The sequence below is a fragment of the Onychostoma macrolepis genome, chromosome 03, assembly GCF_012432095.1.
Source record: "Onychostoma macrolepis isolate SWU-2019 chromosome 03, ASM1243209v1, whole genome shotgun sequence".
Taxonomy (NCBI): Eukaryota; Metazoa; Chordata; class Actinopteri; order Cypriniformes; family Cyprinidae; genus Onychostoma; species Onychostoma macrolepis.
In genome coordinates this window covers 39,200,201-39,218,368 of record NC_081157.1, presented here as the reverse complement: position 1 = coordinate 39,218,368, position 18,168 = coordinate 39,200,201, and the positions used below count along the sequence as shown (strand labels likewise).

The window sequence follows — 18,168 nt, the reverse complement described above, 5'->3', positions numbered from 1 at the left end:
GGTCATGTATAGAGAACTTATAATAAATTACTATAAACTATGACTATATACACTGTAAAACACAGACCTACTAATAATAAATTATATATTATACAATAGTGATGACAAACATGATCCTTCAGAAATCATTCTAATATCATGATTTGCTGCTCAAGAAACATTTCATATTATTTTTAATGTTGAATACCGTTGTGCTGCTTAATAATTGTGTTGAAACAATGATGCATTTGTTTTCATGATTCTTTGATTAATAAAAGAACAGCATTTACTTGAAATATAAATATCTTGTAACACTATATAAGTCTTTACTGTCATATATAGAGACAGAAAGAGAGTTGGAGTTATAGCTATACTAGGAATAACATATTTACTTCCATTTTCGACTACCCATCTTTGTGTCAGATATACACAAGGGTATTTTGCCCTTATAAAACATGAAGGTGAATCCCCAGCTCAGGTGTTTGTCATGTGTTTTGTATTTTCATTGAATAGTCAGAAGCCTGTCATTGCTGTGTTGTGCTCTCAGTCCAGTCTGAGCACATTCTTCACAGGCTGTTCTCCCAAACAAAATATGCAAGACTAGTTATCCTAGCACGTTTCAGAAAACGGGTAAACTTGAAATAGCAACTGTTTATAGTCCAAACATGAATCATACGATCCAAGATGCAAATGGATACTGCAATCTATAAAAAGGTATTAAATAATCTTTATTGAGGTACATTTAGAGTTTGAAAATCAACAGCACAAATGCATATTTTGATCACTATCATCTGCATTTATAAAAATCTTGATTTTATTCAATCATTTACATTAATAATAATAGCTACAAAACAACAATTTGGCAACACTGACATAAGTGGTTCATGGTCAAATAATTTACACTAATCTGTATTAAATTCAACATTCAGAGCCAGTACGCATTAGTCAGAGAGATTAGCTCACGTTTACCAGTCATTCCCTTTCTATCTGCCCATCGTGAGAAACAGCAAAAACAAAACTGAGACGACGTCAACAGTGTCACTAACAGTTCAAATGATCTTCATTATGGTTGTGACCGAGCAACAAGTTTTAAATATCAAAGTTATAATATAAGTAATACTCTTTTTTTTTTAAATGGTACATCTTCAGTGTTATAAAATTAGAAGTGTTAAAATAAATACAAAAAACAATCACAGTTTCAATCAAAGATTCTAATCAATGTTTGGAAAAGGAAAGATCATGATTTAAATCTACAATGAAGGAATATCAACTTCTGTTAAAAACCTAAGTAAGACTATTTAGAGCGTCAGTGGAGTCTGACCAATAGTGTAACTTTCTCCCAGTGTTCATGTGTCTTGGCTGCAGGTCCCAGAGTTAGTCGGTCTTGGTAGTCTTCTGCTTCCAGGGGTAAATTAGTTCTCCTACAAACAGCTTCTTGCACAAAGCGGCCCAGGAATCCTTAGGGTAACAGCTATAAGTGGGCGTCCGGTAACACTGCAGTACAGCGCTACATTTCAGTGGGTTGATCTGAAGGTGGAGAAAAGAAACAACATTTTTCATTCATATTTGCTCATCTGGTACAGAGACAAGTAAAGGATGTCCAGTGTTTGCACTGCACAGTGAGCCAAACAAAGCTATTCAATAACCCTCATATCCGCCCACAAAATCAACAGGTCAAACCCAAACCACAAATGACAGCCAAGCATAAATAAACTATGGGATGACAAGTTGTTTTAGCAACAATCAACCTACCTCCATCATCAGGTGAAGAGGAGATCCCGGCTCCTGACAAAGAACCTTGAATTTAACACCCTCTGGAATACAAAGAGAGTCATAAAGTACTTATCAGTTGTATAAACATAATTAAGCAAGTGGTTTTCACAGAAGGTCGGTATATGACTGCAGTACATGGCCTAGAAGTACATTCATAGTCTCACCTCTATCATCAAGTGTTACGTAAGAAGAGAAAGTTAAATGTATGACTTTTTTTTTATTGATTTCTTTAATGTGATACAGTATGGCTCACCTGCCAGTCTGTATGGTCTGCAGATACGTAGGCCGATGGCAAACAGGGGGAAGGAGTTGATGAAGTCCACACTAAGATGAATCACTCCCTGAAACAGCACCACCACCAGCCGCAGCTAGAAACAGAGAAACAAGATACTTGTTATCGATATATAAATTCTATATGATTTTATGAATCTTGAATGAAAAAGCTGCATTATGATTTCCACAACAGTATTAAGCAGCACAACTCTTTTCAACATTGATAATAAGAAACGTTTCTTGCAAATCAGCATATTAGAATGATTTCTAAAGGATCATGTGACACTGTAATGACTGCTGAAAATTCAGCTTTACCATCACAGGAATATATTACAGTACATGTTAAAATAAAATATATTACATTAGAAAACAGTTATTTTAAATTGTAATAATATTTTGCGATATTCCTGTTTTTATTGCATTTTTGATCCAATAAATGCAATGATGGTAAATAATAAAAACTTTTATATACTTAACTATTAAAAGAATAATAATAATAATAAAAAAATTGCAAGCAATAAAATCATCAAAGGTCAAGAACTAAAATGTGAGACCAAATTCAAACAATCATATGTGACCCTGGACAAAATTACCGATTTTTCTTTTATGCCAAAGATAATTAGAATAATAAGTAAAGATCATGTTCCATGTTCCAAGATATTTTGTAAATTCCCTACCATAAATATATCAAAACTTAATTTTGATTAGTAATATGCATTGCTTTGGACAACTTTAAAGATGATTTTCTCAATATTTAGATTTTTTTTTGCACCCTCAAGATTCCAGATTTTCAAATAGCTGTATCAAGGCCAAATATTGTCCTATCATAACAAACCATACATCAATGGAAAGCTTATTTATTCAGCTTCCAGCTTTCTTTTACTCAGCTTTCCAATTTCAAATTGACCCTTATGACTGGTTTTGTGGTCCAGGGTCACATATAGAGACGAAGAATTGCAGCTGACTTCTGGCCTGATGTAACATTTAAAAAAATGTGAGATGGAAAAAGTGTGAAAATAGACTCACCAGGGTAAAGACGAGGTAATACAGGGCAGTGGTGGGAAGCAGGAACAGCAGAATCGTAAATAGCAAAGTGCCAATGAACAACTGCAAAGGAAACAGAGCAGTGTCAAATGTGTTCTGTAGGGATGTGCTAAATAGTGTTGCAGGAAATGTACCTGGTCCAGGTCGTATGAGCACGAGTCAACCCTCTGCCTCAGTACATTCCATTTCTTTCCCCTGAAGAGCCGCCACAGGGAGGAGAGACCATAGATCTTCAGACAGTAGAGTCTGACAGCAGAGATAGGAAAGTACACTTCACAAACAAAGAAACTGTACTGCAATTCTTAGAAAGGATTAAGGTTAATATGTAAGTAAAAGATGCCAGACAGTAAATATAAATGACAAGTAACTGCCCACACAGATCTGAGATAGAACCTTAAAGAGATAGTACAACTAAAATGTTATCATGTTTTATGTTCTCTCATGACTTTCCCAACCTGTGTAATGTTCTTTCTAGAATGGAAGCTAAAATACACTTTTATTTCATACAGTGAAAGAGAATGGTGACTTTAGTGGTCTATGGTTCCTATCCACTTTTATAATACGTTAAACAGCAGCCTGGACATTGGTTTGGAATGACAAAGGAAAGTGAATGAGTACAGAATATTTTTTTCTGGGTGAACTATAGCTTTAGGAAGCGCAAATATAAAAGGTTGACACTGCCCTCTACTGGAAAAGCACAAACATGACAGTAAGTCACAACAAAACCAAACCTCACCTTGCCCCATACACATAAAAACAGTAGATGTGAAAAGTGAGGAGGGCCACAATGTCGGACAATATGGAAAGAGCGAACGTCAATCCCAAGCAGGCTGAGAGTCCAACATACCACAGGATCCTCTCAATAAAAGGAGACATCAGGTGGATGTAACCTGCGGATGCAATCACAAAACACAGATGTGTTCCATTAATAAGCATGGAGCACTATGAGAATGCTTGAACTGAAGATCTACTTACTGATCCACAGATGAATGTGGTAGAGAAAGAATCTCCCCAGCACCTGGTCGAGAGCTCTGTTCATCTTCAGTCCAGCAGGAGCTCCCATCAGCCATTCTAACAGCTCCTGCAGCTCTTTAGCCACACGCTGTAAAATAACCCAAGAGAGATTATATATACACACACACACTACCCTTTAGATCTTTGGGGTTAGTAAGATGTTTAGAAACGAAATAAATTAATATTTTTATTCCACAAGTGAAAAAAAAAAATTCTAAATTGACAGTAAAGACATTGTAATTTCTATTCCAAATAAATGCAGTGCTTTCGAACTTTCTTTTCATCAAAGAATCCTGTTAAACATGTATTGTGGTTTCCATAAATATATGCAGCACAACTGTTTTCAATGTTATAAACTTTTTATTTTATATTAAAATAGAAAACAGTTATTGTAATAATATTCCACCATATTTTTTGTAATAATATTTCACCATATGTTTTACTGTATCGTTCATCAAATAAATGCAGCTTTGTCAAGCATACGAGACTTTCAAATATATCAACATTTAAAAAATCTTACTGATTCCAAAGTTTTCCGCAAATGTGATGTGATGTGATATGATATGTGTCATACTTACATCAGCCACAGGTACCAAAGTATCTGCTAATTTGCTGATACGATTCTCCCTGTAAAGCCATGAGATAAGCAGCAAACCAAGGGCCATGTCCACAAGAAAGGACACAAAAGTGTTTGCTTTTCTGCAGAGGATCAAAAAAAGAAGGGTTTGAGAATATGATTTATTAAATAACACAGGAGCAACATGATACACACAATGCTCAGTTTTTAAAAATAATAATAAGTAAAATGCTTACTGTGTAAATATAAACTGTAAACTAATAAGGACAGTCTTTAAAAAATTAATATCAGATTTTTCCCCCCTTTTTATGACAAGGCAAGGTTAGTGTAATGATATTTAGCAATTAATAACTCATTTGTTCAAAAAAAATATATATATATATATACCTATATATATATATATATATAGAGAGAGAGAGAGAGAGAGAGAGAGAGAGATGTAAAAACTCATATTATATACAGTCAAAAGTATTTAAGGTATAAGAAAAACATACATTTTTACTTAATGTTACACTACAAATGTCATAAAAATTTTAACTTTTCTCAAAATTAGTGAAATGTTTTTCAAACCATATGAAACCAACATGAACTCAAAGAGCACATTTCCAAGAAGTTGGCACATGTATTTTAAACCTGATTTTTTTTCTTTTTGTTATCAATGATGCTCTTGTATGTCACTAACCCAAGTACTGTACCTCATGAAATCCATGTGTGTGGTAGCTTTTTTGGGAGAGAAAACAGTCTGGAAATGAACTGCTCTGTATCCCGACTGAACACAGGTGGACAGCTTGCTTGAGATGAACAGCACTGGACGCAAATACAAAATCCTGTAAAATACCAAAAGATCTGAATATGAATTTTCACCATTACTCTTCAGTCTCGACAACAGGTTCAAGCGGAGACACATCAACTCACCTGAAGCTGCACAACCAGTGCCACAGAGACAGCAGCCATGTTAGGAAGATGCAGACCGGAACTGATGCTTGTTTCAGAAGCTCTGCAATAATACTAGCCTCCCTCCCTTCAGACTGCCAATGGGTGAGCTTGAGAGGCCCGTCGTCATATTTGTCCAGGAAAAAGAGAGGCTGACTTTGAGCAGCTGTCTGGAAGACCAAGCGCAGCTCTGAGGGCTCAACATCAGACTTCTGGCCAACATCCTGTACCGGGTGAAGCTGGGACAGCATAACCTTCCTCTGGTCGTAGTGAATGAGGATGATCTTATCATCGCCGTTCTTCTGCTCCTGGTCCTGCAGAAGTTTCCCGTTGTTTTGGACCACCTGACAAGTAAAGCCTGTTTTGCCAATCTCACGGCTCAACTGGATCCAAGATTTCTGAGGAAAGATGGTACTCAGGTCTTTTAGGAAGCTGTCCATTCCTTCTTGGCCTTCTTTGGGCATACTCCAGGAGCCCAGGACGGTCAGATCCACCTGAGTCTGGCTCTGCAGCTCACTCAAGTACTTCTTCACCTGGCCCGGTATGAAGGGGTAGTGAATGACAGCCAGCACCACAGCAGAATTGTGACCTGGGATCCAGCGCCCCACTAGCAGGCCGCTGTCGGCAGTGTTACAGCACTGGGGAAAGAAGATCTTCAGCACCATGATGGTGTGCTATAAAGTCCGAAAGATACACTCCTGTATGGGCAAAAAGCACTATTAAAAGGCTGGAAACAAGAATACTTGCATTTTAATATGCATATGCCTGTATAGTACAACGTTTTAAATTGTCAAGTCAAAAATAAACATGCAGTTTGCTTAGAAGCATCCACGGATCTAACTTAGCGAGAACAGTTCTGTTGTACTCGCGCCCTTCAAATGAATTGAACATGAATTTGGGTCGTTTCTATGGAAACCACGCGCTCCGGGCAAAACTCATATCGATTTAATTCGCACTTTTACCGTGACCAAATGCAGGGACATGCTACTCTATGTTGTAATTAGTAGTTAAGTACTCACAAAGTTACCTTGTAGGATTTAAAGGGCAAGGACTTCCGAGAAGTTGCTCTTATCTTGTAACCGACAACGTGCAAGTTAACTCTACTATGTGCGATAACCAACGCTGGCATGCTCCCAAAAAATTGAAAATGTTTTGCACTAAATCATGAGAAAATAGCAGCCGAGATAATAGTCCAGTCGTGACTCTTGCTAAACTAACTGAAAATTGGTTTATCACAGTAGTAGACAGACCATAACCTTTCGTATTGTTGACAGTCCGTCAGTGAAATTCCGTCGGGTGAACTCAAGGGACATTTTCAGTTCCGACCCAAATAATAATCAAGTAGCGTTTGCTTTATGTAAGGGATAATCAACGGCTAGCTGTGCATTAAACGATTTGAATGCACAACGTGGAGGCGAAGAACCACCCGACGCGCAGCGGATGCCATGGTCATTTCCCAGCATTCACATTTTAAAGATGTTAATAATATTTGCGCTGCAATATTTGACCGGAACGATAAAAATGACGGTTATTGTCGTCTGTATTACCATTCAACTGTAACTGTATGTTACTATGGTTACCAATGTTTATAGGAAGCGCATTAATATAGAACGAGATTAAGCTGACCTGGAACTACCTGCAGTTCAACGAATTTAATCAACACCTGCCAGCCAATCAGAATCCAGTATTCAGACAGACCATGGCATAAATGACTTTATTTCACAACAGCAGGTTTAACCCAGAAGTAAATAGAATGTATTCGTATATTATATGAAGAGATCAATATTGCTCAATGCTTATATGACCAATTTTGTAGCAAAGGCGAATAAATCATTAATAACAATCATAGCATTTAGTGTGATCTTTTTCTTTATACAAACCATTGTAATTTTGTGTTGATCTCGTACTCAAACTCAAGTTTTCCTTTGCATGCTATCGTCTTTGTTTTATAGGCCTATGTAAACCTAACTGACCATTAGGATCATTAGGACCAAGTCAGTTAGAAATACCACCAAGGTTTCACTCAAAACAAATCAGCTGGAAGAAAGCAGCTTCCAGAAGAGATCAGATGTACAGACTTCCGAGTAAATCCAGACTAAAAACACATCTGTTTACTGAGCGCTTAGTACTTCTGATTGCTCTGTATGTAGCTATTCTTATCTCTTTTTTCCCCGTTTTTAATATTTTTTTCTTAGACATCTGTTATGATTACTTAAAAATGTTTCATTTAAAGCACTTATTACCATTATGAAATGTGCTAAATAAACTTGCCTTGTTTAAAAGCCAGAAGAGTCACATGAACTGCCGACCGGTGAATGTTTCTGAATGAAACGTTAGCTATCTTAACATTCAAGACAAAAGGGTCCTCTAAACAACCAGCCTTTCTTTCCTGATAACAGCTTCACACAAGATAAGACTTGAATTTCAAGAGGGAACTGAAGCTGGGAACGTTAGTTTTTGGTTCCCAGAACGTTATTTTTTATGGTTTGTTTTTGGTTAGCCAGGAGTTTTCTTAACGGAAATAGAACGTTCCCATAACGTTATTCCAATGTTCCCAGAACGTTAGTTTTTGGTTTTTAGAATGTTATTCTAACGTTTCCCTAACCTATTTACTCCAGTATGATCACTCCACTGTAGGTCAATAATCATTCAGCTAGGGCTGTAAGATTCCGAAATTTTTAGAATCGAGTCCGATTCCGATTCCTGGTTCTGGAATCGATGGGAGTCGATTCCTCTGTTGTTTTCGATTCTTGTTTTTTTTTTTTAGATCGAAGGAACCTAATCTCGCCATGACTGCAGGATATAAAGGTCGTAGATAGTATCCTTCTCATAATATGAAGCTTTATTTGTAAAAAATGACAATAAATTTCTATAGCGATTGATTTTTAAATTGTAATTTTGTCTGCTTTTGCCCGTGAAATTAGTCATAGCTCACTGCTCAGCAGGGACATGCATTAATCGCATGAATTGAACAAGACATGAAGTGTCTAAAATAAATGTGCACAGTTCAGCTGAATGATGAAGTTTACTTTGACTGTATGCTTTGGATAAAATTAAACTGTACATTGAAACAAAATAACCAGAACATTAACAATAACACTGATAGAGCTCGTGGTTTATCTGTCAATCAGATGCTCGGCCACTGATCTATGCTCGTGACGTTTTCTTTTAGAATTATCTTTGGCTGATAGAAATAAAAAATAGTATTTTAGATGGAAATAAGATCCTCAATCACGTCATGATCTATTCTGTCGTGCAGCGCTCAAAATTGTGGAGAACATAAGCCAGTTCCACCGTAAAATAACCCCTGAATAATTAATTTTTTAAACTGGTTCATTAAAACTATCCGAAAGAAACTTTTCGTGGAAACGAATCAGACTTCTAATCACTTTTAGCGATCATGAGGCGAAGGGTAAATATAAAAATGAAATAAATCTTATATATATATATATATATATATATATATATATATATATATAAATCTTTATCTCACAACTCTCGTAATAACGGCTTTTATCGAGCATGAGGCGAATGGTGCTTCTCAAACGGAAGGCTGCATCCTCAAATTATGATAATGCAGTACCGACTCGTTTCCTTTCGGTTTATTTTCGTGAATTTAAATGTGTGCAGCCTTCGTAGGATGCAGCCTTCCATTTGAGAGGTACCCATAGATAAGCCTTGTTGAACTGAAAAAAAGCTCTGAATGAGGAGTCGATTCCTCTTGATGGGATCGATTCCAACCTTTGGAATCAACTCTCGATTCCCAACGCCTCGGAATCGATTCTTTTTGGAATCGATTCCCAGCTCTACATTCAGCACACAAGACCCAGTGTAGTATAAACGGCATGGGAATTATCCGTATGGACGTCTAATCAGTATTATAAAACCATATCTTGTTTTTATCCATTGTTTAATTAATAAAAAATAATCTGAGCACATCAACTATCATATGTAAGATTAAATCTGTCCATTACGGGGTAGCTATATAATAAAAGTTACCAATATTTTATTTCTTCAGCACCAAATAAAAATTACTTCACACAATGTATGGTTTATAAAATATGACGTGTATTCACAGATATTAAAAAAATAATAATAAAAAATTACTTGACTTAAAGTAGGATATCAGTACATTCATTTCTTACCACTGAAGTGTAACTTACAGTTTGTACAGCGGTACACTCCTCTTTTGATCCATAAACAAAAACATTCTCGCTTAACATCATGTTCTCTTCCGTTAGGCATGTCAAATCCCTCCGAAATCATATTTACGGTCATAACTATATTCATTTTAAGTAATCATTCAATGAATAGATCGATAATCGAGCGAGTACGAGTAAACAAGTAAAACGAAATGACCGTTAATTTTTTAAATTACGCGAACGCGCGGGTCTCTTCAGCTGAAAGCTCGTCATGAAGCAGCGCGTGGCCGCGTGCGGATCAGAGGCGCGCACGTAGTATATGAAGATGAAACAAACGAAGTTTGGATTTCTGTTATCACTCCCTGCTTAATCCTGGCTTAATATTGTAAATTAAAACTTGTTTTAATTGATATAATTTCTGTATTTTAATAAATGCTGCATTAAACGAATTTCAGGGCTCTGTATAGGTCATTACACAAAAACATCTGAAACGTTTTCATTGGAAAGATAGTTTTACAGGGTTATAAAAATAACCTGAGCACATCAACTATCATATGTAAGATTAAATCTGTCCATTACGGGGTAGCTATATAATAAAAGTTACCAATATTTTATTTCTTCAGCACCAAATAAAAATTACTTCACACAATGTATGGTTTATAAAATATGACGTTTATTCACAGATATTAAAAAATAATAATAAAAATTACTTGACTTAAAGTAGGATATCAGTACATTCATTTCTTACCACTGAAGTGTAACTTACAGTTTGTACAGCGGTACACTCCTCTTTTGATCCATAAACAAAAACATTCTCGCTTAACATCATGTTCTCTTCCGTTAGGCATGTCAAATCCCTCCGAAATCATATTTACTGTCATAACTATATTCATTTTAAGTAATCATTCAATAAATAGATCGATAATCGAGCGAGTACGAGTAAACAAGTAAAACGAAATGACCGTTAATTTTTTAAATTACGCGAACGCGCGGGTCTCTTCAGCTGAAAGCTCGTCATGAAGCAGCGCGTGGCCGCGTGCGGATCAGAGGCGCGCACGTAGTATATGAAGATGAAACAAACGAAGTTTGGATTTCTGTTATCACTCCCTGCTTAATCCTGGCTTAATATTGTAAATTAAAACTTGTTTTAATTGATATAATTTCTGTATTTTAATAAATGCTGCATTAAACGAATTTCAGGGCTCTGTATAGGTCATTACACAAAAAACATCTGAAACGTTTTCATTGGAAAGATAGTTTTACAGGGTTATAAAAATAACCTAAAACTAACCATTGATCTCTATAAGTTTAAAAAAAAATTTTTTTTAGGTTATTTTAAAAATAACCACCCTGCAACGTTCTGGGAACGTTATTTTATGGTTACAAAAAAAAAAAAAAAAACCTAAAAATAACGTTAGTATTTGGTTCCCAAAAAAATAACCAAACGGGAACCAAAAACTAACGTTAGGGGAACGTTCTGTGTTTGCTGGGTATGAACAAGAGCTGTGGATGAACGTTTATTTAAGTCACTCTGCAAATGTAAATTGTCGTTTTTATTTTTTCAAAGGTGTGCAGAACTTTTTAAACTTCATATAATACCATATGCACTAAAATGTTTAATGATCCTTGACAAAAATGAGAAAGGAATGTTGGAAAAAAATTTTTTAAATAAAACAGCCCGAATCTGTCTACACTGGACACTAGACATTATTAGCAACATTTTATTAGCATGTGTTAAACAGTGTTGGGCAGTAACTAGTTTCTAGCAACTAATAATATTACTTTTTACAGTAACTAGTAGTGTAACTAATTACTAAGATTTTTTTGTAATAATATTACAGTTACCATCCATAAAACAGCTCGTTGGTTACTTTTGATGCCTCAACCCCTGCTGATTTGAAATCCAACAATACAATAATTCCTAGATTTATTTTCAGAATTCACATGAAGTAAGCAGTGCATCAAGCAAGCTTGGAATATGGAAAAGCTTATATTCAGCGGATGAAAATATTGCCATTATATTGATTTTGCCATTATATTTGATTTTAAATAAAGTAATAATATCCTACTTTTGAAAAGAGTAACTAGTAATGAGTATATATTACATTTTGGAGTAAGGAGCCCGATAGAGGTGGACATAGTATAGTTTCCAGAAGATGGCGCTAGAGTTAGAATAACAATGATGAAGTCATGAAAATGCATGACATATTCAACTTCAATATTCAGGATGTTGAAATGGAACTTAAATGGGAATAACAGGAGGAGTTTGCTAAACTGCAATAAAAGGAAATTCAATACAGACACACAAAAGCTTTAAGACAAAACAGCCTACTCACATGAGTAATCACTATTTCCTTATCAAGGAACAAGTTACTTCCGTGGAGGAGGAAAGGAATTACAGGAAGACTGTTCCTTTATTTCCTATAGCTGTACTGTAAATCAGATGTTTAGGAGATGTTTAATAGAGTTAACCTTAGCCAGCAGCTTTTTGAAGGGATAGTCAACATAAATAAATAAATAAATTTCATCTGCAGAACATAAGAGAATATATTAAATATTGACTGCCACTGTATGGACAAATAAATAAATACAGTCAATAGGAACCGAAACTGTTTAATTATGCCATACAGTACCACAATGTGTATTCCGTCTTGTTCAAATATAGAATAACAACTGTTTTCAAAATTTGATTAAAGCACTTCCACAAATGTTCCCTAAATACATTTATATTATTTCAGTTAAGAGTAATCCGGTAGCACCTGTCCAAAAATCTGGCTCCTCCTGATTATAGGTGTAACAGTAAACCTGTGCCCTATACACGCCTCTTCAGTGAACAGCACTTACAGAAAAGACACTGTTTTCATGTAAAGACAGGCCTAATAGCTGGAGCCAGTCACGTGACACTTCTGAATGCAAGGGATTTTTTGTCTAGTTTTCATGAATTCTTAATAATTTCATAATGATTCATTCCCATTACACGGATCATCATCATCATCATCATCCTTATTATTAACATCATTATTGTTGTTTTTGTTATTTATAAGGTTTATTGTTAAGTTGGCTTGAAAAAAGCCAATTTACTGATCTACTATTTAATCACCTCCTAGAGCTTTCAAGCTAGAACCACCAAAGTTGGCCCAGACCTTCAGACTAGCCTGACTCGGGTTGCTATATCTTTTCAGACTGATCCGGCTTACGGTTTTTGAAAACCAGACTATCAAAACCACCAAAAATCCCATAGACTTACATTGACGGAATGAGCCAAGACCTTGCAAGCTCCAACTGACAAACATTCAAATGTAAACACACTGAAGCCCATTAGACTCAATTAAGTTTCCCTTCTATGTACTATTTCAAACCCATAAAAACTAATTTAAGCTTCCACTCTATCTAATACTATTTCTAATCTATCTAAATCATACTAGCAACATGCTAATCATGCTTGAAACATGCTAACATCATGCTAGTAACTTGCTAATCATGCTAGCAACATGCTAGTAACATGGTAATCATGCTAGAGACCTGCTGGTAACTTGCTAATCGAATGTGCAAATGAGCCAAGACCTTGCAAGCTCCAACTGCCAAACATTCAAATGTAAACACACTGAAGCCCATTAGCACAGTTTTTCTGTGTCTGTTCTTCTAATAGACTGTATTGCCTATAAAACATTAAAACTTTAATCTTTAAAACTATTTTACGTATTTCAAACTACTTCAAACTGAAAACCTTCAAACATTAAGCTTTTAAAACTTTTACAAACTTTCTGGCTAGGCATTTTCAAGCCAACTTAAAGTTTGTATCCAAACTTTATTATCTAGTTATTATTTATATATATATAAAAAAGCACTGAAGATTTAGAAGTAGCTGATTTTTTTTAGTTCATTTGTAAGACGCTATGTAAACTGGGTGCAAAAAAAATCAACCTGCTAAAATATATAGATGCAGAGCGTGATATTGAAATGGGTTCACGATAACAAATGGTTTCATGTAAAACGCAAGGGAAGAAGCGTTTCTAAACATTGGCTACTATTCAAGGAAACCGCATGAGACTCTGTTTATGTGGTTTGGAATTCAGTGATGTGGCCTCTGGATCACATGACTTAAAAAAAAAATAAAAAAAAGTTCAAAATGAAAGTGACCAGAGTTTATTTTCTTTATCTGACGTCTAAATCACGACCGCATAGCTTTTGTGATAACGTACGTACTTTCCGAGACAGGAGGACAGATACAGTTCTAAGGAGGTAACATTTAAGAATGAGAAAGTGAGGTTCAGCTCATCTTAACATAGTTTCTAGATGTTTTAGAATTAGGTGATTGTATTTTTGGATTTACTAGTCTATTTCAAGAACTAGGCCTATTCCCTATTTTCCATAAATAGCATAAGGCGACTCTAGAAATTGCAGTTTAGGAGAAACAGCACCATCTATAGGAAATTATGGGAGCAGCTTGCTTTCACTTTCGTTTTCCCGTAAAGCACTGGGGTATGCAGCAAAGATAAAACAGACAGATATGTTTGAATAGCAAATAACGCATTTCAACCGTGAAGGAACAAGGTAAGGATCATTTTCATGTAGGCCTACGTAATTATGTAAACGGATAGTAATGATGCATGCATTTTATAGATTTCTCCTTGTACTCTGTGACTTTGCCGTAGACTACAAGAAAGAGGGAACTGATCGAGTCAGATTTTAAAAATCTGCAGCGTATGGCTTTGTGGATGAAACAGAAATGCAAAAATATGCAATTGATTTCTGGTGGCTGCATCCGCAACACAGTCCGCATTTGGAATTATGCATTTGTGTGTATGATGAAATTAATAATAATATATGTGTGTGTGTGTGTGTGTGTGTGTGTGTGTGTGTGTGTAGACCTGTCATCACATATTCACCACTGTAAATATCTGCAGAGAAATCTAGAGAAGGCATGAACTCAGACAGATGATGTACCAAAATGCGCCTAACATGTTCAAGCCATCTAATAAAGAGGATTGTTTCAGGGAAAAGCTCTAATGTTCGGCACACGCCTGTTTGTTTAGATCCCCTTCCTTATGTGTGGAAGTGCAAGCATGTTATTCTCCACTAGTGGTCCTCCTTCTGTAAATATGTGCCTTTCTGAGAAATACAAGAGAAACGAAAGTATAACCAGTAACTGAAAAGCAATCATCTCATTGTAAAGAAAATACACCCTCTAATTTGCATGACTGGAATTTCAGTTTCACAATGATATCATTTAAACGAATCTCAGAATCAGAAAAGTTCATTTCACTCAAAAGGTATTTTGTTGTAGGCTGATGTCATTCTTCTTGTTAAATGGGCTTTCAGTATATGGCTTATTCACATGTAAATCTCATTGACTGGGCCATAAAGACTAAAAGCTCATGCAGACAATACATAGTTTTGAGTCACCTGAAATTGCATGCAAAACTTTTAAACATTCTGGAGACTCAGTTTTTTTTTTTATAATAACTTTGGCACAAATGCTATGATTTTTGTGAAGTGCATGTCTGAGTGTCTGTTTGCATGTGATGCATGCTGTCATGCAACTTAAAATCTATGACCGTTTGTAAGAAATGAAACTCATAGATACATGTTTGCATAGTCCGCAGATGTGGATTTACTGGCTTAAAAGTGAGTTTCATTTACGGCTACGGCTAACTATGGATCTGAACTGATCTGTCAGCTATAACACATTAACAGGACAAATGCAGACATGCAGAATTCACAACAACCGTAAAAAGTAAGATAAGCATGTTTAACCCCATGCATGAACTTTTATATATAGCTATAAAAAAAAACTCTTTATTAAAAAAAAAAAAAAAAAAGTTCTGAATCTGCCAATTGCAATCACAAAATGTTGAATTTATCATAAAGAAAACACACACACACGCACATACATATATATATAGTGTGTGTGTGTGTGTAGGCTTACTAATACTGATATGACTCCAACACTGAATCAGACTAGAAACACACAATGACATTAGGATATTCACTTGGCCCTTAGCCTTAGTTGATCATTGTTCATTCAGATAATTTTCTTGGTATTCTTTGGTAACAAAAAAATAAATTTGGAACTTTATTTGGAAATATATAAATGTTTAAAAGAGAAGTGAAAGAAGACGCGTTACTATGAGCTTGATGGGGTAGGAGTGACTAATCCTGAATTGATTTCAGAGAAAACCTGAAAGTGAAAGGATTCCGGGAAATGGGCGGAGCTGTTCACGTTATATGTGGTGGTTTCAAAGCGCTGTCAGTTCATTCTGACATTAGAACGAGCGGAACGCAAGCGCACAGTTTGTCTCGTGCGCTGAGGAAATTTCTATCGAGATATAACGGTGGAATAAATCAATGGGAGTTCAAAAACAACTGATTTTGGAAACGGCGACGAGAGTTTGTCAAAGGCAAAGTTGTACTGACTGCTCTTGGAGTTCACATTTGCTAAAACGGTAAGATTCTAGTTTCACGCGCAACTAAACTTTTTTAGTTGAACTAAATTTAAACTGTGTTCGATCGAAATGCATAAATGAGCGAATTTAGGAACGTTTTGTTTTATTTGCGTTATAGCCTAATGCAACGCTTATAATAACACTTATCAAGTAAACTTTAGAATTTAAAAATATTTTGTGTAGCCTACTGTAGCAATGTTACAATAAAAAGACTTAAACTTAAAAAAAAAAAAAAAATTCTTTTTACACATTCTTTTAAATAAAAGTTTGGTATCACTTTAGAATAGGCAACACTTATTCACTATTAACTACGACTTTTCCCTCAATCAATTCTTAATTTGCTGCTTATTAATAGTTAGTGCGGTAGTTGTTAAATTTAGGAATTGGGTAGGATTAGGGATGTAGAATAAGGCATTAATATGTGCTTAATTACTACTAATAAATGGTTAATATTCTAGTAATATGCATGCTAATAAGCAACTAGTTAAGAGACCCTAAAATAAAGTGTTACCAAAAGTTTTACTAAATAAACTTAAACACCTAATGCCTTGATAATGAAGTGAATAGGATTAGTCATTTTTACAGATCCAGATGAGTGAATCCTGATTGCTCACTATCTATGTTTCCATGAAACAAGCAAGTTTATTGCAGCCTGTGTGGCGTTTATCAGTACACTGTGTGATTGGCTTGGAGTAGATTTGGAAAGGCCACTGATTAACTGTGTTCTTCACTTGCTCTTCAACAGACAGATGTGTCTCATCTAGATGACCTTCCTGTGGTACGGCATGGAAGACCACACCGGTTGGTCTTTCCTGTAGGATGGTGGCGCACAGTTCAGTGGAAGGGAATCAAGGCACAGAAGAACCCCAAGCGAGGACAGAAGCCTCCCCAGAGGTCTCCCAATCCCAATCCCAAAGGCCGAGGCCCAGCCAACTGGCAGCGGTTATCCAGACACATTTCAGGCCCTTCAACTATGCCAGGGACTTCAAGACCATCGCGAAGACCACCTCAATGCTAGAGGAGAGTGGCTTCTATTGGGGTCCCATGACTGTAGAGGAAGCGCATCAGAAGTTGAAGAAGGAGCCAGTGGGAACATTTCTGATCCGGGACAGTAGTCAGAGTGATGTTTTCTTTACACTGAGTTACACTGCACACAACGGTCCCATCAGTGTCCGGATTAACTTCAAGAATTCCAAATTCAGTCTGACCGGCAGCAAGCAATCTTTTGACTGTATTTTCAAACTGCTGGAGCACTACATCAGTTCCCCAAAGAAGGGTCTCGTCAGGCCCTACAGGAAAGAACCAGTGCAGTCCCTGCAGCAGCTGTGCCGCAGACGGATTATCGAAACATGCGGCGGAAAAGACATCGACCGCATTCCTGTGCACCCGATCCTCAAAGACTTCCTCCATGCCTTCCCTCATCCGCTATGAAGACGAGACTTGTTGCATTAAAGCGCTGCTGGAATATTCTGGAGATACTTGATGGACTCCTCGTGGTCCTGCTCTGTTTCAGGACGCAGGAATCATACTGTAGCACATTTTGGAATATCAGACTTGAACACTGCACAATGAAAGTTTACATTGTTTGTGAATGTTTACACTATACGGGAATATTGTGTTCCTTTGATTATATTTCTGCTATGCAGAAAGATTTATTTCAAGATAATACTTTTTATAAAAATAATAAATATATTTGTAAACAACTTAAAACATCTCAATTTTTTACTTTATTTGTTGGGGGATTCATGCACTCGGAGACGTGAATGGAAATGCTTGATTACTGTTTTTTTTTAATGCATTCACCAAAAATCAGATCTACTTTAGTCATCAAATGGAGCTGTTTTCAATGATTACATTTCAGTGAAAGGCTTAGTGAACACAAATTAAAAATACTTATTATACTAGTCCTATTTAAATAAAATTTTTACAAATTATATTCAAATAAAAATAGCAATACAATTAAACTATGTAGGCAAGAACTTTTCTT

At 35.9% G+C, this 18,168-nt stretch overlaps 2 protein-coding genes across 8 annotated transcripts; one reads left to right on the top strand and one right to left on the bottom strand.

The window, feature by feature from the left end:
- Positions 1-686: 686 nt before the first annotated feature.
- On the bottom strand, positions 687-9,977 carry pigq (phosphatidylinositol glycan anchor biosynthesis, class Q). 6 transcript variants are annotated; one of them, XM_058770040.1, is made up of 11 exons: positions 9,757-9,977; positions 5,576-6,291; positions 5,356-5,487; positions 4,662-4,782; positions 4,045-4,171; positions 3,806-3,959; positions 3,204-3,315; positions 3,052-3,132; positions 2,006-2,120; positions 1,732-1,793; positions 687-1,506 (listed from the first exon to the last, which is right to left on the bottom strand). In XM_058770040.1, the coding sequence occupies exons 2-11, from the start codon at positions 6,256-6,258 to the stop codon at positions 1,354-1,356; spliced, it is 1,740 nt and encodes a 579-aa protein (XP_058626023.1). In that variant the 5' UTR covers positions 6,259-6,291; positions 9,757-9,977; the 3' UTR covers positions 687-1,353. The 6 variants fall into 6 exon arrangements, with proteins under 6 accessions (XP_058626023.1, XP_058626026.1, XP_058626022.1 ...); XM_058770043.1 differs by lacking the exon at positions 9,757-9,977 and adding an exon at positions 7,865-7,990; XM_058770039.1 differs by lacking the exon at positions 9,757-9,977 and adding an exon at positions 6,850-7,004.
- Positions 9,978-14,159: 4,182 nt separating this feature from the next.
- socs1a (suppressor of cytokine signaling 1a) lies at positions 14,160-17,891 on the top strand. 2 transcript variants are annotated; one of them, XM_058770548.1, is made up of 2 exons: positions 14,160-14,289; positions 16,927-17,891. In XM_058770548.1, the coding sequence occupies exon 2, from the start codon at positions 17,001-17,003 to the stop codon at positions 17,610-17,612; it is 612 nt and encodes a 203-aa protein (XP_058626531.1). In that variant the 5' UTR covers positions 14,160-14,289; positions 16,927-17,000; the 3' UTR covers positions 17,613-17,891. The 2 variants fall into 2 exon arrangements, with proteins under 2 accessions (XP_058626531.1, XP_058626530.1); XM_058770547.1 differs by lacking the exon at positions 14,160-14,289 and adding an exon at positions 15,160-16,181.
- Positions 17,892-18,168: the final 277 nt, after the last annotated feature.